Source organism: Triturus cristatus, chromosome 1_2 (genome assembly GCF_964204655.1).
Source record: "Triturus cristatus chromosome 1_2, aTriCri1.1, whole genome shotgun sequence".
In the NCBI taxonomy this organism is placed as follows: Eukaryota; Metazoa; Chordata; class Amphibia; order Caudata; family Salamandridae; genus Triturus; species Triturus cristatus.
The window spans coordinates 987,106,786-987,127,940 of record NC_140580.1 but is presented as its reverse complement, the minus strand read 5'-3'; the positions used below and the strand labels follow the sequence as shown (position 1 = coordinate 987,127,940).

The following is a 21,155-nucleotide window of genomic DNA, read 5'->3' as shown; positions in this document are numbered from 1 at the left end:
CTGCTACTAAGGCTAGGCATAAGGTAACCACACTTGGAGCGGTTATGGGCCCAAAAAATGGAACTATGAACATGTAGCTGTAGTTTTCGGATGCTTGGGGATGTGGAAGTAGGTGTTTTCGAGGTCAAGGGTTTTCCATGTGACCACAAGTCCAGAGCAGAGAGATGACATCCTGTGTAACAGGATATGGTGATTCAGTGGACTGAGGTTGAACATACACTGAAGGCTACTGTCCTTTTTGAGAATGAGAAAGTACAGGGAGCACATTCTTTGGCCCCACTGGTGTGGGGGTACAGGCTCAGTGGCACCTTTGCTTAGAAGAGCCTTTACTTCCTCTCACAACAGTCGCTGGTGTTCCAAACTTATTGTGTAATGTCATGGTAGTATGTTTGGTGGAGTGGTGTGTGAAATGTATGTATTTCCATAATATGCAAAACTTCAAGCAGTATCCCTGCTGAACAACCGACAGGATCCACTTGTCTGAGGTCATTTCCTATCGTTGTGGAAAAGCCTGATTCTCCCCCAAAAGGTGCTGGACAATTAAATGGGGTGGAGGGGAGAATGGAGGGTAAGCCACTGTGTGGAGGGTAATTCACTGTTTGTAGGCTAAGGTACCCTTTCCAGAGCCACCCACACCCCTTGTATGGCCCGTTCCTCTGAAGCCTCCTCTTAGAAAGGACATTTGGGCCTGGCTCTCCTGGTAGGAATGCGGTTGCTGTTAGGCTGATCACTAGGATGGTGCGGCAGTCTTTCTACTTCCTTGCTGATGTGAAAATCCAGACTTAGAGGATTGGGCCTGGAGTACACCCATAGTTTTATCATTTCTTATTAAGTCTTCTCTAGCATCTAGTCAAATTGTGTCTTTTTTTTACACTTCTGGCCAGAATCCTCACATTCTAATCCAGGTGTGCCTACAGAGAATGACGCTTGTCGATGCACTATCAGCAGCATCCAGGACACACCTAATATTGGTATTTGAGATTAACATACCCTGTCATGTCATCTCCCTGCCTCTCTTGCATTGTAAAGAGCTTGAACACTTGTTTCATATCCTCCAAATGGTACCTATCTAACATTGAGGGGCACTGCACCGAATTGGAAATAAGTCACTGGGTTGACACCCCAACTGCAACACATTTTTTGGAAGCATCAATTCTTCGTATCTGGTGCAGGTGTATCTATGTTCCCTCATAAAAAAGGTTAATGAGCTGTGTACACCACCACATAATCTGAAGGAACAGTACCATAAACAGAGTGGATTTTCTGGGGCTGTTTTTTAATATTTTTTTCTGCACTCTAGGATGGACTACTCTGGTTTTAAATGGTTCTTCAAAACAAACTGCATTTACCTCAAAGTTTGACAAAGCCTCAACAAGAAAGTCTTCCTCCGCCTTAACCATTTGTAGTTTTACTTTACTGTGATCAGCCACCCTGTGAATTACTGACGAGGAGAGGTGTGGCGCAGCGGCCAGAGCGGCTGACTCCAGAGAGCGGGGCTAACGGTTCGATCCCTGAAGCCGGCGGCAGCTCAGCATAAGGTGACTCTGGGCAATAGTCCACTTAATCTCCCCGACAGCCCTCAGTGCCTTGAAACCCTTAAAGGGGTAATATGTTTCCACTTTACAAATAAGGATTATTACTGCATGGTATGCAGTAGTATCATTTATCAGGGAAGATTTGACTGGGTTTGGTTCTATCCCAGAATCGCCTTGAGGATTGGAATTATAGTCCTCCCATAGCTCATTCCCTTATGTAATGGCAGTGGACGAGAGTAAGGGCCTTATGTATCATCTTGATTAGAAGTCAGAAAGCGTGAAATGCAACTGCTGTGAGGACACTGTGGTGTTAGTTGCCTTGGGATGTGATGTTACAGCTGCAGAAATAGTGGGTGGCCACTTACTGTTCTTACGTCTAGAGTATCCTTCTAGCTATTCTGAAAGTAGCTTCTTCAAAGTCAAGGCTTCTCTCTTTCAGGGGCATGATGCCTACCTTGCTTGGATCTTTCTAGACCATGGATGAGTAAGGAGCTTTCCCTGTTGCACACATGTAACCTCAGGGAACAAAAGTGGCAGAACAGACTCACTTGAAACAGAGGATCATGTCAAGGATGGTTTAAACTTCCATTTCAGTGCCAATTTTGGCCCCAAGTCTGTTGTATCAATGACTGTGGACTCACTGCAACCTTTTCAGCTCGAGGCTTGAAGCGTTTGGCTCTACTCTAATCCAGAAATGACGATGGCTTTCAGAACCCGGCAGGTTCATCGACAGGAGGAGAGTGGTGAGGTTTTATGAGTTGTGTCTTGTGGCTCAAAGCCAGACTCCCTCAAGAGTGGTGCTCAGCCTCTGTCGAAGCTGAACCCCAAAGAACCTGTCCTCTTGTGCAGGAAGATTGGTGTTCTTGGGGTGGTCTTTGTCCTTGGTGCAGGCGCAGCGGGGGAGTAAGCGGCGCAGCGGGGGAGTAAGCGGGGCAGCGGGGGAGTAAGCGGGGCAGCGGGGGAGTAAGCGGGGCAGCAGGGGGGCTAAGGAGCGGGGTAGGGGGGCTAAGGAGCGGGGCAGCGGGAAGTAAGCAGCCAGCGGGGGAGTAAGCGACGCGGCGGGGGGGGAGTAAGCGACGCGGCGGGGGGGGGAGTAAGCGACGCGGCGGGGGGGGGGAGTAAGCGACGCGGCGGGGGGGGGGAGTAAGCGACGCGGCGGGGGGGGGGGGGAGTAAGCGAAGCGGCGGGGGGGGAGTAAGCGAAGCGGCGGGGGGGGAGTAAGCGAAGCGGCGGGGGGGAGTAAGCGACGCGGCGGGGGGAGTAAGCGACGCGGCGGGGGGAGTAAGCGACGCGGCGGGGGGAGTAAGCGACGCGGCGGGGAGAGTAAGCGACGCGGCGGGGAGAGTAAGCGACGCGGCGGGGAGAGTAAGCGACGCGGCGGGGAGAGTAAGCGACGCGGCGGGGGGAGTAAGCGACGCGGCGGGGGGGTTAGTATGCGATGCGGCGGGGAAGGAAGCGACGGGGCAGGGGGGCAAAGCAGCGCGGTAGGGGGACAATGCAGTGCGGCGGGGGTGCAAAGCAGCGCGGCGGGGGTGCAAAGCAGCGCGGCGGGGGTGCAAAGCAGCGCGGCGGGGGTGCAAAGCAGCGCGGCGGGGGTGCAAAGCAGCGCGGCAGGGGGGCAAAGCAGCGCGGCACGGGGGGGGCAAAGCAGCGCGGCACGGGGGGGCAAAGCAGCGCGGCACGGGGGGGCAAAGCAGCGCGGCACGGGGGGGCAAAGCAGCGCGGCACGGGGGGGCAAAGCAGCGCGGCACGGGGGGGCAAAGCAGCGCGGCACGGGGGGGCAAAGCAGCGCGGCAGGGGGGGCAAAGCAGCGCGGCAGGGGGGGCAAAGCAGCGCGGCACGGGGGCAAAGCAGCGCGGCACGGGGGCAAAGCAGCGCGGCACGGGGGCAAAGCAGCGCGGCACGGGGGCAAAGCAGCGCGGCACGGGGGGCAAAGCAGCGCGGCAGGGGGGGCAATGCAGCGCGGCAGGGGGGGCAATGCAGCGCGGCAGGGGGGGCAATGCAGCGCGGCAGGGGGGGCAATGCAGCGCGGCAGGGGGGGCAATGCAGCGCGGCAGGGGGGGCAATGCAGCGCGGCAGGGGGGGCAATGCAGCGCGGCAGGGGGGGCAATGCAGCGCGGCAGGGGGGGCAATGCAGCGCGGCAGGGGGGGCAATGCAGCGCGGCAGGGGGGGCAATGCAGCGCGGCAGGGGGGGCAATGCAGCGCGGCAGGGGGGGCAATGCAGCGCGGCAGGGGGGGCAATGCAGCGCGGCAGGGGGGGCAATGCAGCGCGGCAGGGGGGGCAATGCAGCGCGGCAGGGGGGGCAATGCAGCGCGGCAGGGGGGGCAATGCAGCGCGGCAGGGGGGGCAATGCAGCGCGGCAGGGGGGGCAATGCAGCGCGGCAGGGGGGGCAATGCAGCGCGGCAGGGGGGGCAATGCAGCGCGGCAGGGGGGGCAATGCAGCGCGGCAGGGGGGGCAATGCAGCGCGGCAGGGGGGGCAATGCAGCGCGGCAGGGGGGGCAATGCAGCGCGGCAGGGGGGCAATGCAGCGCGGCAGGGGGGCAATGCAGCGCGGCAGGGGGGCAATGCAGCGCGGCAGGGGGGCAATGCAGCGCGGCAGGGGGGCAATGCAGCGCGGCAGGGGGGCAATGCAGCGCGGCAGGGGGGCAATGCAGCGCGGCAGGGGGGCAATGCAGCGCGGCAGGGGGGCAATGCAGCGCGGCAGGGGGCAATGCAACGCGGCAGGGGGCAATGCAACGCGGCAGGGGGGCAATGCAACGCGGCAGGGGGGCAATGCAACGCGGCAGGGGGGCAATGCAACGCGGCAGGGGGGCAATGCAACGCGGCAGGGGGGCAATGCAACGCGGCAGGGGGGCAATGCAACGCGGCAGGGGGGCAATGCAACGCGGCAGGGGGGCAATGCAACGCGGCAGGGGGGCAATGCAACGCGGCAGGGGGGCAATGCAACGCGGCAGGGGGGCAATGCAACGCGGCAGGGGGGCAATGCAACGCGGCAGGGGGGCAATGCAACGCGGCAGGGGGGCAATGCAACGCGGCAGGGGGGCAATGCAACGCGGCAGGGGGGCAATGCAACGCGGCAGGGGGGCAATGCAACGCGGCAGGGGGGCAATGCAACGCGGCAGGGGGGCCAAGCAACGCGGCAGGGGGGCCAAGCAACGCGGCAGGGGGGCCAAGCAACGCGGCAGGGGGGCCAAGCAACGCGGCAGGGGGGCCAAGCAACGCGGCACGGGGGCCAAGCAACGCGGCAGGGGGGCCAAGCAACGCGGCAGGGGGGCCAAGCAACGCGGCAGGGGGGCCAAGCAACGCGGCACGGGGGCCAAGCAACGCGGCAGGGGGGCCAAGCAACGCGGCAGGGGGGCCAAGCAACGCGGCAGGGGGGCCAAGCAACGCGGCAGGGGGGCCAAGCAACGCGGCAGGGGGGCCAAGCAACTCGGCAGGGGGGCCAAGCAACTCGGCAGGGGGGCCAAGCAACGCGGCAGGGGGGCCAAGCAACGCGGCAGGGGGGCCAAGCAACACGGCAGGGGGCCAAGCAACGGGGCAGGGGAGTAAGCAACACGGCAGGGGGGTAAGCAACGGGTAAGCAACAGGGCAAGGGGTAAGCAACGGGGCAGGGGGGCTAACCAACGGGCAGGGGGGCTAACCAACAGGGCAGGGGGGCTAACCAACGGGGCAGGGGGGCTAACCAACGGGGCAGGGGGGCTAACCAACGGGGCAGGGGGGCTAACCAATGGGGCAGGGGGGCTAAGGAGCGGGGCAGGGGGGCTAAGGAGCGGGGCAGGGGGGCTAAGGAGCGGGGCAGGGGGGCTAAGGAGCCGGGCACAGGGGCTAAGGTGCCGGGCACAGGGGCTAAGGTGCCGGGCACAGGGGGGCTAAGGAATGGGACAGGGGGCTAAGGAATGGGGCAGGGGGGCTAAGGAATGGGGCAGGGGGGCTAAGGAATGGGGCAGGGGGGCTAAGGAATGGGGCAGGGGGGCTAAGGAATGGGGCGGGGGGGCTAAGGAATGGGGCGGGGGTAAGGAACGGTGCGGCGGTAAGGAACGGGGCAGGGGGGCTAAGGAACGGGGCAGGGGGGCTAGAGGAACGGGGCAGGGGGGCTAGAGGAACGGGGCAGGGGGGCTAGAGGAACGGGGCAGGGGGGCTAGAGGAACGGGGCAGGGGGGCTAGAGGAACGGGGCAGGGGGGCTAGAGGAACGGGGCAGGGGGGCTAAGGAACGGGGCAGGGGGGCTAAGGAACGGGGCAGGGGACTAGAAAAATCCGCAGGGTTTCTCAAAACTAACTGTTATCAGAGGGATTACTTTCATTAGCATTTCGACAGTGCTTTGGCAGAAATTCAGCCCAGTTTCTCTCTGATCCGGAGATAGTGCTGTTAGAGTAACTCACTTTATCTCTGAACTTGTGTTTTTTACTTCCAGCTTTAACATCTCAATCGGCCTTTTATTTTTACACTGATTGTCTATTTATGTAAATTAATGCACGAGATTGAGAGATTGCTGTCCTGGACTGGTTTCCCATTCCTAGTACTTAACACCTGAAAAAGGCTTTTATCCTTTCATTGATTGCTTGTCTATGTCTAATAATGTATCCTGAAAAGATTTAAATTAATTTAACAACAAAAAGAAATGTTTTCTTGTCACATCACCACTGGCAGCATAAGTGATACCTATGAAGTCAGCCCGACCCTGCGGTACTCAGCCCCCACCTTCCCAGAGCTCCGCTGGAATGACCTTCAGCCATGCAGTCCCACTCCCACCTGGTAGGCGTTGCAGAGCCTGAGCTTTACACTCTTTAGTCTGAAGAAATGAGGGAAGAACAGAAAGCTACCATTTCTGAAATATGAAGAATTCGTGGCCCCACAATGCAATAATTTTCCTCTGGTGACCCCGGGCTGCTGCTGGAAACCAAAACTAAAAAACTTTTTTTTTAAGGAAGTCTAATAACTGAGGAGGGAAGAAACTGTTGCCACTCACCTTTTTCTTAAAATATAAGAGAGATTGACCCCCCTCCTCACAAAGTGGGCTGCACCACTTCAGCCTCACCCTCCAGATTGCCTCCAAGTGTGTATGGAGTACGTCATCCATTCCCAACTATGCACTGAGAGTTTAAAGTGTAAGCTTGCAGAGTAATACTTAGATGAATAATTATTTAAACAAAATGGGAGGCTGCTACAATACTTTTGCTTGGAAAAGCTCTGCCCATTACCTTTTTTTATAGTCCCCTTTTTCTCATTCCAAATTTTGGCTTATTCGGGGTGTATAAACTAATTTTTAACTGTGAAATCCTAGCATCCACGTTCACAAACAATTATGTTATGAAAGTCTGAAAAGAGAGAACTATTTTTTTTAACTTTTAAGATGTGGCCAATAATAAATGCTCACCTTTGTCCACCACGTCCCATACTTCAACCTTCACAATGTCATCAGTGGCTGCAATGAAAAGAAGACAAGGATATGTGAATTGAGATTCACCGTAGAATAATCATGAAAATATGGGGGGGGGGGGGTCCTGAAAATGGTGCACCTTTGTTTACCAATGAATGATGTACAAATGAGAATAAACCATACACAACCACCAACCACTGAATCTTAAAGATGAATCTTGTATGTTTTGGAAAAGATGTGAACAACCTTAGGAGATCTCCTCCACAGCCACTGTTGGCAGTGTCTCTGTATAATATCCACTTGGCTGGAAACACAGCGGCTGATGCACAGCAGCAGCAAAGCCCTGGCAATGGTTTGGAGTTTAGAATGCAGGCTGAAGCTGTGACAGGTGTGGCTAAAATCTTAATACCTGCCGGGATCTGGCCATCACCTTTTAGATCGTTAACTGTGTGGCTACCACAAAAAAGGATTGCAATAACGATACAAAGTGTACACCATAGAAAGGGGGGCAGTGCCTATTTCGTTGCATGGTTTTTCATTGTGGCAAACATTTCAAAGTGCTAAAGTACAAATAAGCTTAAGTTAGACAACACTTTAAAGGTTAGGAAGGAAAGAACATGTTTATAATTGTTCAGAATACTGAGCTGTGTGTCCAATGTTATCCTAAGAGCAGAGATTGCGAGTTGCACACTTTGGTTGGAACTGGTGATAAACAAGGTCCACTCACTGAAACAGAAGCTCCAGACAAAGAATTGTTTTGTCGCATGTTTATTTCTGGCACTAATCATCTCCACCTCTATGTGGAGAGCTGGGTAACTCAGTGGGCTGAAGCACCATCTGCTGAGTGTCCATATATATTGTCCAAAGATAGCTAAAAACAACAGCACCTAAATAACAAGACAGCCATTCAAGTGGAGCTCATGGAGGTTGTCAGGCTACACTGAGTCTCTGTGTCTAGTTCAGCTCGGCAGACACCAGTTCACAACCTAACTGGTGTTAAGATTGTAGTGGGTCAGCACTTAAGAAAGACATCCGCGGGAATAAAGAACTTCAGAGGTCTGTATACCGGCGAGGGGTGTCAAAGGTCATGCGTTTCTGGTGGCGGGGGCACCCAAATGACTCGGTGAATCCATTGGATATTTACCATTCACTAGTTCCGCCAGTAATTTAAGAATTAAGGGTGCACCTGGAAATGTAAATTGAAATATCACTAGACCCCTAAAGGTTACAAAGGGGAGACTGTGAATGAGAAGGCGAGGGAGGAGTAAAAATGTGTCTTTCGGTGGAATCAGTTTGAGATGTACTTATCAATCACAGCTTGAGAATATTTGAGACTTGAGGGCGATTCAGAATTCGGTTTTTTATATGTACCATACTCTGATCAACTTTGTTATGAGTCACTGCTTGAAGGTTGACCTGTCTAGAGTAGCAAAAAGGTGTTTGCCTAGAGAGTGAAACAGAAAGGATACCGTAGCCAGGGTCTAATGATGACTGATTGACATATGGATCACAGGTATGGTCTGTATACCAGGGTCTGATCAAGAGATGGCAAACAAGTACTTCCTAAAAGATCTTAATTTCATAAAAAGATTGAGCGCTCTTCCACACTCACCTAAAATAATTGTGGCCTGGAAAGTTACAGCGGCTCTAACTAGGGAAAATGTTACTGTATGATAAAGAAGAGCTATCTTGCAGTAAAAGATAGCCACATCACAAAATAAAATGGACAGAGTGTTGAAACTTTTCAAACACTCACCCCCAGTCACAGGTCTGGGTTTAGTCCATTGTTATTTTGCTTGCAATATCACCCCGATTTGGACCCAGCCACATGCAAATCAATCTTGACCCTGCTCCTCATGGGAATAGTCCAGCCCGAACTGTCAGGTCAGGTCCTCCCTGGACCGGCAACAAGCATTGTAGGACTGGTTCCGTGGTTTCACCCCTTATCAGCCAAGTTAGCTTGAATCCTGTTGCACAGTGAACAAAGGACCCACGTCTGGGCATACCCTTACCCACTTAGGGTGCACACATCAACATCACAAAATCAAATGATGGCCGGAGTGTTGAAACTTTTCAAACACTCACCCCCAGAGACAGATCTGGGTTTAATCCACTGTGATTTTCCTCGCCACATCACCCCGGTTTGGATCCAGCCTTATGCAAATTAGTCTTGACCCTGCTCCTCATGGGAACAGCCCAGCCCAAACTGCCAGGCCAGGTCCTCTTTGGACCAGAATCAAGCATCTTGGGACCGGTTTTGGGGTATCGCCGCTCATCAGCCAAGCTAGCTTTAAACCAGTGGCGCAGGGAGCAAGGAACCTATGTCTGGGCAAACCCTTAGCAACTTAGGGCTAACATTCCGTCCATCAGCTTTTTGCATTGCAGTAAAAGATAGACTCCAAGCATCATGAGCCTGCAGAATACGATTTACCGTAACAGAAAAGTGGGAAACCCAATATACCCTTGGAGGTTTGGGCACGACAATTAGTATTGGGTAATAGCGCCTACAAGGGATTTTATTTTGTGCAACAAATCAAAATATTTAACACAATTATTTAATGGTCCAGCCCCAACTGGTGGCTGACAATAGAAAAATCAAAACATCAATTCAATCATTTCAGTATGAATACTCAATAATAGTTCAGAACACGGGTATGGATTTCTCAAAGTATAAACAAATGTTATGTGAACAAAGATAAGAAAAGGGTACAGTCAATTATATCAAAACACTATGATAGAGGCTGAAAAGAAATGTACAAAAGTGATAATGCCTTCAAATCATAGATGTAAACATCTATTCCAAAACAATATCACATACAAAGAAGGAGTCCAGAAAAACAGTAAACAATTCTTTGGGGCAAACAAAGGCTGGGGAAATAGATGAACTTGTTGACGTTTAGGTCTTTTATGGCGTAAGTGTCCGTTAGACCATCTACAGGACGAAGAGTTGAAATAAATGCATGTCCCTTAAAACTGGTCATGTATTAATCTTTGAACCAGGTGAATCGCAATTATAAAAAAACAGAGGTTTCCAGGTCACAGACACCGGAGAAATTATTTAATGGATTCCGCGACGATATCAAAACAAACTCATATGTGCAATCCGATGAGATTTGCTTGAAAGTGCTGCTTGCTTCCGTCTAAGACAGTGTTGCGGTCGAGTCTCCTTACACGTACAGCTGCCCCTGCAAACGGCAAGTCTTTGCAGCCATATGCAAATGAGCCTTGACCCATGGGAACAGTCCAGCCCGATCTGCCAGGCCAGGTCCTCCCTGGATCAGAACCAAGTATCTTGGGACCAGTTTTGGGATATCACCGCTCATCAGCCAAGACAGCTTTAATCCAGTGGCACAGGGAGCAAGGAACCTATGTCTGGGCTTACATTCCATCCATCATCTTTTTGCGTTGCAGTAAAAGATAGCCTCCATGCATCATGAGCCTGCAGAATACGATTTACAGCAGGCAAAATGAGGATGACGTAGGAGGAGAGGCACAAAAGAACAAATGACTTACCTTTGGTAATAATGTTTCTGGAGCATACAGTACTTATATGAATATTTCTCATTTTTCAAACATCTCCAGGCAGCAAACTTGATATGTAAAAGTTGCAATAGCTCTCCTGCTCTCATTGGGTCTACCTGCCCAAAAGCAGTTTGCTTTAGTGGACGTGTCAGACTTTCTGAGGAGAAAACTTTATTTCCCATAATCCTTTAAGGCTGCTGGTGAGGATGTGCATTGGGGTAGAGCCCCAGAGTTTTGTGCTGATGATGCCTGTAGAAATAGACTTTCAGGAGTTGGATAAGCTGAGAACAAGCTAGGATCCCCAGGGCCTGCATATAATAAAGGGCTATTTAACGGCTCACCACCAAGGTAGAAAATGGCTTGGACCATGCTGCCTTAATAGACTCCCTCAGACCCTCCAAAAAGGGACACATCAGCTGATGAAAAGGCCGGTTAGATTAAACCTATTTTCCTCATAGGGAGAGGCAGTTACATGGTCTCAGTGGCATTTTTAAGAACAGCTGTGAAAGAGGAAACGTCTGCTGAGGACGGTACACAAGGGCATTAAAATTACGCCTCCGGAGCCGTATCCAGGCCACCTGCATTTTGGAGCGTCATGTAGTCTACAGCATCTTTCTTAACAGGAGGCACCAAGTAGGCCACCTCACTAGTCTACATCATCATGGTCAAAGTGTGTAAGACACCTGGATGTGGTCCAAGTTTGTGCAACAATGTTGTAAATATTTGTCCTAAGGCAAAGACCTTGGCTCAGACGCTTCCCTGTACTGTTTCTCTTTCATTAATCTCTCTGTCTGTCTGTTTGAGTGCATGACGATGGCTTTCGTTTAAGAGAAGGACTCCGAAGCTGGTGCAGGAGATTTTGCTGGTGGAGGAGCTGACGGCAGAACCCTGGGCACAGGCCCAGACCAGCTGGAGTCAGTGATGTACTCATGACGTCTGGGCTTGGCTTCCATCCGGAAGAGCCTGCAAGGGGCTGTTCAGTTGCGGGTCCCATTGGTTAGGTGGGGTTAAGGGGTATGCAAGAGGGAACAAGTACACTAAGCAACAGCATCAACATGGCGAGTGTGTGTGAAATCAGGGCACCAGGGTGGGGTTATATGGTCCTGGTGATATCATTTTGAGGGTGGCAAACAAAGCCAATAAGTGCAGGAGTGCTACTGCAACAGTTCCAGATCAATTTGACACCCAAGGATATTAAAAAGATGAGGTATCTGCAGGTAGAATTATCCATCAGAACAAGCATTGACAAGGCAAATTGGTCTTGCATACAAGAGCTATTGACTGTCAATTTTTCTCAGCCATGTTGCACAGCAGTGCGGCTGCTGTGTAGGATGTAGCCATGAAAGGGCCAGTGCTGGCCATGTTGCAGCATTTCTTTTTTAAGTGCTGGCTGGGAGGTGTCACAGACAAAAGTTTTTTTTTAAAACTACAAAAAAACACTAGGACGGGGAGGGGGCGGTAGGGAAGGATTAGGGCAAAAGGGATTGAAGGAGGGAGCAGGAGACAACACAGCGAGCTGGAGGGTTTGCGGGATGTGGCTGCGAGCAAGCAGATAAATATAAACACATGCACTCTCACAGAATGCTTCACATAAAAGAAAAGAGTATTTCCCAAAACGCAAGCAGTGGAAGGACACAAGTACTTTGGCTATGCTCCTGGTGAGGGTCAAATACAAGAAAAGGACGCGAAGCCCACATGGGTTAACAATTAAGAAGCAAGCAAATGAGAGTGACAGTGACGCTAACCAATGGTAAAGAATGAGCAGACTCTTAACCCATTGTAATAAAATGTGCAAGCGACAGCTCATGCACGGTTTCAAGTAAAACCTAATAAGGAAGAGGTGAGTACGAGAAAAACACAGCAGACAAAGTATCAGTGAGCAGGTGGGGTCTTTGAAGAGGATTCTGTCACAATTAAAGGGGAGGCGCAGGTCAGGGGCATGGGGATTAGCAAGGGGGTGCTAGAGGAATTTGCTGTGTCACAGTGGAAGGAAAGGAGCATATCATTGTGTAGGGGGTTGTTACACTGGTGTGAGAAAAGCAAGGGGAGGCATAGGGGTTACCAGCCATGATGACTAGAGTGAGTAGGGCTACGGTGAGGTTGCCCCAGCCTGCAAGAAGAGGAAAATAAAGGGAGGCAGTATGGGGAGTTTCCCATTTAAAAGCAATTATGATGATATATTTAATCTTTATTTCGGCCAATTTGGCCATAAAAGATATACAAAAGAAACACATAAGAAACATGTAAAACCATCAAGGAAAACTAATCAGGAACCACATCAGATAAAAGGCCATGCGATTAAAATTTTGACTTAAAATTAGGTGGGAGCCTGCGACTTTAGAATACGGGTACGAATATACCAGACATTAGTAAGAAATTTGGCTAGTGCAAACACAATTGGACCTGAAACGTCAGTTTTTAAAATTCTATACACCGGGAGGTACTCCCTAAAACCAAGGTTTCTAATGAGAGGTAGGAGCCAATATTTCCTGGCGGCCTTGTAAGTTGGACAAAACAAGACCACATGCAGATCGCTTTCCTCGGCTCCCACACATGCCGGGCATAGCTTGGTAGATGGCGGTGTTGACCAGGAGCAGGTGTAAGATCGCAGAGGCAATGTGCCATATCTCCATTGGAGAAATAGCTTCCTGGCCAACACAGGAGACATAGCGTCCAGAACCCTCTCCAGCCTGTATGAGTCCTTGCTTTGCGCGAATACAAATGTTAATGACCCCTCATCCTTGCAGTCTAGGACCATAGATAATTTCTGCTCGTGATAAGCAGTGACCAAAGCTCTTCGTGGGATCCTTAGTGAGGCGTTAGCTGGATCCGACCACAGGTCGGGGAGCCCCAGTCTCACACAGGACTTTTTTATATATTTTATCCACGGGATCTGTAGAGCTTTAGGGTGGGTTAGAAACTCCCTCAGTTCCGCCCTATAAGAAGAAAGTTCTTCACTGCTCCATAGCCTTCGCCAGAAGACTATGGGTCTGAGACCTAGTTCATCTGCTATTGGTCTCAGTCCCAGATCCATCCTCAGGGGGAGGAGCGGGGTGCTGGACGGGAGTGCTACTATCTGTCTAATGAAGTTGTTCTCAGTTATAGACAAGCTGCAGGAGGCTGTATGACCCCACAGTTCCGCCCCATACATCAGAGCTCCTCTAGCCTGTGCCTTGTATATCTGGATAAGCGGCCCCAGCGGTCGATATGTGGAGCTTTTCATCAACCGAGCAATGCCGCCAGTGGTCTGCACTAATTTAAGATTAACCCTAGTCTGGTGAGTTCCCCAAGACATGGTTTCATTCAACGTTACACCTAGATATTCAAAGGTGGAGACTCTCTCTAAACGTGATGCTCCCAGTAGGGGGTTCGGGCGTGATCTTAGGGTTGGGTTCAGGACCATAAACTTGGTTTTTGTAGCATTGATTTCTAACCCCCTATCTGTGCAGAAAGCCACAAAAGAATCAAGGATCCTCTGTATCCCCATAGGGGTTTTGGACAGCAGCAGGGTCTCATCTGCAAACATGATTGCAGGCACCCTGCTGCCATTCAATTTTGGGGCGTCCGTGTATTCAGTTCCATTGAGATAGGCGATTACCCCGTTGACGAAGAGGCAGAACAGGGTCGGTGCCAATACACAGCCCTGTCTAACCCCCCTGTCAACGGGGAATCTGTCCGTTAATTCCCCAAGTTTCCCGCACCTGACCAGGGCATAGTTATTATGATGCAATCTCTTTAAAATTATCAGGATATCTGGGGGGACCCCCATCTCAGCCAGAACACTCCAGAGTTTGCCTCTGGGCACGAGGTCAAAGGCGGCCCTCAGGTCCACAAATATGGTGTATAAACTACCACCTTCCAATATCACTGCCCTCCAATAGATAACGTTCAGACGAAAAACCTGATCCACTGTAGAAACTCCCTTTCTAAATCCCGCCTGGTACGGACTGAGGGCGCCCGTTTCCTCCACCCAGTCCTGAAGCCGATTCAGCAGTATCCTGCCAAACAGCTTCTGTGACACGTCAATTAAACTGATTGGTCTATAGTTGGCTGGGAGCAGGGGCCAGCCCTTTTTAAATATAGGAACCACCTCTGCCCCCAGCCAAGTACTCGGAATTTCCATGCCATGCAAAACTCCATTAAACACAGCGGCCAGATAGGGGGCCCAAACATCAGGCTCCTGCTTAAACAGGTCCCCGGGCAGGCCATCCAATCCTGGCGCCTTTCCACCTTTAAGTCCTATTAATGCTACCTTCCCCTCCCCCACTGTTATCGAGTCCCCGTCATACTCTGCCAATCCAGTACCGATGTCAATCTTAGTTTCTCCCAGATCAGAACTGTAGAGAGACTGGAAGTGTGCCTGCCACACCCCTGCTGCAATATTTGGCTCTATTGCCGAATGGAGGTTCCCCGACCCCCCATTTACTACTCTCCAAAACATTCGGTGGTCTCTTATTGCGAGGGAAGTGCTGAGCACCTCCCACTGGTTCTCCTCCCATTCGGTTTTAGCATGGATGACTAGTTTTTTATAAGCCCGTCTACTTTCTCGCAGCTTCTCTCTGCCTGTTCCCTCCTTGATGCTTCTGAGGAGTTCTCCCTTTGCCTTCCTGCAGGCTGCATTGTACCATAAGGACTTGTGTTGATGGGCCCTCCTCTGATTCTGGACCCTGCTAAAAAGCTCAGAGGCCGCTCCCTTTATAAGGTCCTCATGAGCCTGATATAATTTCTCGAGGTGGTCTTTATTGGCCACATCGTTGGCTAGATCTCCCACTTTTTCCAAAATAGGAATTAAACCTGCGTAGAGCTTCGAGAGTTTCACTTGGCTCGTAGCTAGTTTATCCCACCTAATTCTTCTCCTGTTATTATCTAATAGAAGTTCAGGTTTGAACTCCTCCATGGTTGTTACGGAGGCCTCTAGCCCGGGATGACTAAGATCGAGTTCAAGGGCGTTATGATCACTATCTAGTCTCTCCATAACCCTAAAGTCCAAGATAGAAGACCAGTTCACTATCTGTACAAGGGCATAGTCCAAGCGGGACTCTCTTCCCACTCTGTTGTACGTGGTTTTGCTTGGTACATCAGACTTAATACGTCCATTGCAGGCTCTAATTCCATGCTTTAGGGTAAGGGCAGTAATCTGCAGTGCTACAGGCGTCCATGCCTTTGGGGAGGGTGCTACAACAGAGGGTACTGACCACCTGGACTCTTCTTCCATGGGAAATCCCTCTGCGAGGCCGACCAGCGGCTCGAAATGGGAATTTAGATCCCCTCCCACTATGTAAGGAATGTCTCTTGGCATTTCCGCTAAATAGACTGAAAGCTCCTCTATAGTGGGAGATTCACGCGAAGCTCCCACTGGCCTGGAGTAAATATTTATCAGGGCCAGTTTCGCTAGGTTCGGCCAGGCTAATAAAACCACTAGGATGTCGTCTGATGGCACCGGTAGGCGTGAAGCCTGGCATCCTAAGTGGGATGCCACCCAAGTTGTGAGTCCACCAGAGGGGCGGCCCTTACCCTCCCACCTAGCCGGGATGGAAAATGACACGTAACCTTGGTGCTTATATTCTTCCCTTGCCCAAGTCTCTTGGAGCATGCAAACATCCCCGGACTCGATGTAAGTTATCCAATCTTGAGTGCCCAGTTTACTGGCTAGGCCAGCCACATTCCACCAAATTAATCTCATGTGCGCTGGAGCAACCACAGAAGGGGTTGCAGAGGTGGAGTGGGGGGAAGAGCCAGTACCAGAGCCAGATACTTCCCCAATTGCTCTATCAGGGTCATTTTCAGAGGTGGGTCTAGCCGGATCAGAAAGTTTACTGGGACCGTTACCCAAGGTCACAGGATTTGAGTCCGGGTTTGAGGACAGTCAGTCCACCCCATCCAGACCGTTCAGACAGTTGAAACGATTGTGGTCCAAAAAGGGTGTCTCCGGAGGTCGATAAACTGGACGTGGAGCATATCCCCTATGTCTAGATCTCCGTTCCACCCTTGTCCAGTTACCTTGTAACAAATCATGGTGCATGCGAATGGGAGGGAAAAAGAAAGAAACTGGCAAAGTCTGTATGGTAGAATCCAGTGATCTATTTGACCCTGCACAAATGTATAGTACTGTCCCAGGGTCTCGAAAAGACACCATGATACAGTCCCCTGCTATTGATTTTCCCGACTTCCCCAACCATGGTACCCTTCTCACCATAATGATCTCATTGTTTAGGTGGACTGGAAGAGGTCTGTTCCAATTCAACCATTTGATGATTTTCCTCTTGAGTGAGTGAAAGTTCTCATTTTCACCCATTTCTAGAGGAGGAACACCTGCCAAAACCACCATGAGGCTATTAGCCTCTGGTGGTAAGTCGGGTCCCCGTGGTCTAGGGGCAGGCTTACCAGGGAATAGGGGGGCAATACTGGCATTAGGTAGGACCCGAGGGTTTGTGGCAGGGGCTATACTTTGGAAAGCTGGGCCATCTGTCTGTGGTGGTAGGATATTAGGATTGCTAGGTGGAATTGGAACTGAAATAGCCATAAGTGGCTGTAAAAGGGGAGCGGCAGTGGTGCCCAAAGGAGGCCCCGTGTGGATCGGAGGGTTTTGAATATTGGGGAAGGTTCCTATTGGTAGATTGGACTCAATGGTTCTACTCTGTTTGCTGTCCGAGGTTTTCAGGCTGGTTAAGGTTGCCTCCAAAATGGTCAGCCTGAATTCTATTTTCTGCAAGCTCTCGCTAATGGGCAACAAGAGTGATCTAATTAGAGATTCAATGTTCCCCAAAGAGATGCCAGAGAGTGATGTGTTAAGTGGGCTGTTCCCTTTGTCGCTGGTGGAAGCAGTGGCAATAGTGTTAGTACCCTTGGGGGGAGTAGCCTTATGCACATTAACTAATGGCCTATCCAACATAGATACGGACTTAAGTGTCTTTCCAAAATCAGAATGGGGGATCTTGGTCTTCCCCTAACCACCCCTCATCTTCCTTCTGCGCTTATTTGGTGGTAGGTCATGCACCTCTGCCACCACAATTTGCTTTGGCTTATTATTCCTGGTTTTAGCTCTGGTGTGCATTTGGGTGAGTAAGTCAACAGCCGAACTACTGGCAACTAGTAGTGGTATGGTGTCCGTAGTTTGTTTAGGAAATGAGCCAGGGTTGGGAAAGCTATCCCGTAGTAATAGGGGAACATCTTCTTGGGATACAAGATCCTGGCTACCATTAAGGGAACCTTCCTCTTGGGAGATAGGATAGGGAGTTATATCACTGAGGGGCCTATTTTTCATGTGTTCGATCGAGCGACGGCGCTCTACCCTACGCATCTCGAGAGAAGTTTCGATTCCCCCATCACCCTTTGCCGATTTAAAATAATTGTCCAGAGTCCCGATGTTGGCTCCCCCCTCCTTTGCTGGTTTTTCACCTGTGACCGATGATGACATACCCAGAACCTATTTCACAAACCAGATATTATCAAGGAAATGCAGGTGAAAGAGAGTGGGCCCAGCCCAGCCTCCTGCGGCCCCTGACGGCCACAGACGGTCCCGCCCTTGTCCCGGGCTTATCCCCGGGCGCTCCCGCGACGCGGAAGTTGCTGTTTAAATTTGTAGGAGGAAAGTTAAGCTGTAAGTGGGGCGGGGCTTGCAGGGAGAGCGGCCAGGTGGCAGGAGGCGCGGGTTGACAGGACTGCTGGGAGACGTAGTCCTGTCCCGCCGCTCGCAGCCCTGCACTCACCCCGTCCCTCACTAAAACAATCCACAGGTCTTGCACAGACGGCTCTCACGCCGCAGCGGGACCCGCGAAGCGGGTTCCGCAAGGAGTGGTGGAAGGTCCGAAGAAAAGCCAGCAGCAAGCAGCAAGTCCGAAAGGTATCCCAGGGCAGTGGAGCTCAGAGGGGCTTTTTCAGGCTGTAGGTGGGGCGGGGCTTGCAGGGAGTGCGGCCAGGTGGCAGGAGGCGCGGGTTGACAGGACTGCTGGGAGACGTAGTCCTGTCCCGCCGCTCGCAGCCCTGCACTCACCCCGTCCCTCACTAAAACAATCCACAGGTCTTGCACAGACGGCTCTCAAGCCGCAGCGGGACCCGCGAAGCGGGTTCCGCAAGGAGTGGTGGAAGGTCCGAAGAAAAGCCAGCAGCAAGTCCGAAAGGTATCCCAGGGCAGTGGAGCTCAGAGGGGCTTTTTCAGGCTGTAGGTGGGGCGGAGCTTGCAGGGAGAGCGGCCAGGTGGCAGGAGGCGCGGGTTGACAGGACTGCTGGGAGACGTAGTCCTGTCCCACCGCTCGCAGCCCTGCACTCACCCCGTCCCTCACTAAAACAATCCACAGGTCTTGCACAGACGGCTCTCACGCCGCAGCGGGACCCGCGAAGCGGGTTCCGCAAGGAGTGGTGGAAGGTCCGAAGAAAAGCCAGCAGCAAGCAGCAAGTCCACAAAAAGTTTGTCCACCTGAATAATAATTTACACAAGATTACTGCCACAACATATTTTACTCAAATATGGACAGAAATTATACCAAAATAGGAAATAAGAGGGTTGGAGGGGAAGGAAGGGGGGCACAATTTGCTGACGGACCCACTACTGAGTGTCGAGTTTGAAAAAGCCCAGAGAAATATTTTCTAAATGAGTAATAAATAGCATGTTCTAATATGAAGAGTGCAGAAAACCTGCAACGCAGGTAAACTTGGGAAAGCATGGCAGGAAAGTAATTAAATGACAGCTACAGAGGAGTGGGTGGAGACTGAAAGGGAGAACAGAATCAAGGGCACTCCAAAACTCTGTGCTACTACACCCATGGTTAATGAGGAGATAGAAGCCAACTTGACTGCCAGAACGGAAAGGAGTCTACAGGGACTGAAACAGTTATACTTTGAGAAAAGCAAGAAGGTGGACCGTCTGGTGGCACACATGTTTAGGGCAAAATAAATAAAGAAATTAAACCAAAATTAAGGGCAAAAGTTGATTGCTTTAACACAGGAAAAGAAAATGGTAACATGGGCCTTCAGAGCCACTGCATCAATGCCAGCATGCACGGCATAGTGTTGGGAAATGTTTTGAGCTGCATTTTACAAACCATTCTCCAACAAGCTTTCCCATCTACTACATAAACTCTCAAATTAGTTTGATGAATGACACAACACGAGAGGTCTCCTGGATCACATTTCCAAACTTTGTGCAGTCCAGGAATGCACCTCTTGAATGTTATTGAATATAAACAAATGTTCTAGAAATGAGGCTGAAAGACATTCCTTTGCAAACCATTCATTTGCTTTATCAAAGGCAAACACACATCTGATAGGCAGTAGAAATGATTCACATTGTTGCGGTTAATAAAATGCCCTCCCCCGAACCTTATCGGACCACTCTCCAGTGCTTTTGACTCTTAGTTTCCTCAGCATTGCTCCACATCGAGCAACCTGGTGATTACCAAAAAACGCGTTACTGGACTATGTTTTCCGAGTGGAGGTTCAAGATGCAATTGAAGCATACTTGGAGCTCAATACTGGAACTGTATCACGACATTCTGTACTTTGCGAAGCTTTTAAAGCGAACATCAGGGGAGTTTGCATTGCCAAGCACTCTAGAGTACTTTGGTCCATAAGTGGGGAACTAACTGCTATTGAACGTGCACTGGAAGATCTCGACGCACAGACCCCGACTGATGACTCTCGCCCCCTTTATTGCACTGATGTGCATTGCTGCTCCAAGACTTTCGCGATCTGGCGACTCGCAAGCCAAACTATCTGGGCCAGTATGCATGAGTTTACGGTGAGGGCGAGAGACCCCGCCCTCCATACGCTGACTCGGCTGATCCGCCCCCCCATATCAAGCTTCCTTCATCACGCACCTCCAGCTGGATTATAGTTCCTTAGTTACACATAATGACGGCATCTCTGCCGTTTCCCTACCCATTACACTCGACTATATATTTCTTGCAGCGTTGCTGCTGATGAAGCGTTGGCTGATTATTTAGCAGAGGTAGCTTTGGTGTGGCTGGATGGGGCACAACAGCAGTTCCTGGCCTCATCTATCTCCTGTGATGAGATTTCACAGGCCCTCGTGGCCTGATCAGCACATGTGCCCCTAGACTAGATGGTTTCCCATGCGATTTTTACAAAGCCTATAATTCAATATTGATCCCCCACTTGTTAGAAGTCTATGCAGAATCTTTAACACAAGGAATACTCCCCCCCCCACAATGCGTGAGGCAGTGATAACTTTTAAACTTAAACCAGGCAAATCTCCGCAGAGTTGCACCTCATACAAACCCTTGCCCCTGTTAAATCATGACAACAAAATTCTGCCTAAAGTCCTTGCAACTCGCCTCTCCCTTCTTATGGACATAATAATCTCCCCATTGAAATCTGGATTTATTCCAAATCGCTCGACACTGCTTAATCTCCAAACGGTGTTCACCATCCTTAACCAGATAACTCCCGATTTCCCTGCTGCAACGGTTTTACTCGAAGCCGAGAAGGCGTTTGATTCGCTAGAGTGGTGCTTTCTGCATGCTACGTTGCGGAAACTGGGCATGCCAAAGGGGTTTCGGCACCTTGTCCATCTAGCCTATACTGCCCCATTGGCCAGACTAAAGGTGAATGGCACCTGAACCAACCAGTTTACGCTTTCATGAGGCATAAGATAGGGTTGCCCCCTATCACCCCAATTATTTATCATTGCCACGGATCCCCTGGTGTATCATTTCCAGGAGCGTCACCTGGCACGCTGATTGCGCTTTCATCGCAGC

At 51.1% G+C, this 21,155-nt stretch overlaps 1 protein-coding gene across 3 annotated transcripts in view; it reads right to left on the bottom strand.

Annotated features, from left to right (window-relative positions):
- Positions 1 to 21,155, bottom strand: part of RABL6 (RAB, member RAS oncogene family like 6) — a 374,256-nt gene that overhangs the window by 272,950 nt on the left and 80,151 nt on the right. For all 3 annotated transcript variants that reach the window (XR_014963001.1, XM_085610983.1, XM_085610992.1), the window contains exon 3: positions 6,916 to 6,963. Coding sequence is in view for 2 of the 3 variants with exons in the window: in XM_085610983.1 (XP_085467109.1) it covers positions 6,916 to 6,963 (48 nt within the window). In the remaining variant the exon portion in view is untranslated. The remainder of the gene's footprint in view (positions 1 to 6,915; positions 6,964 to 21,155) is intronic.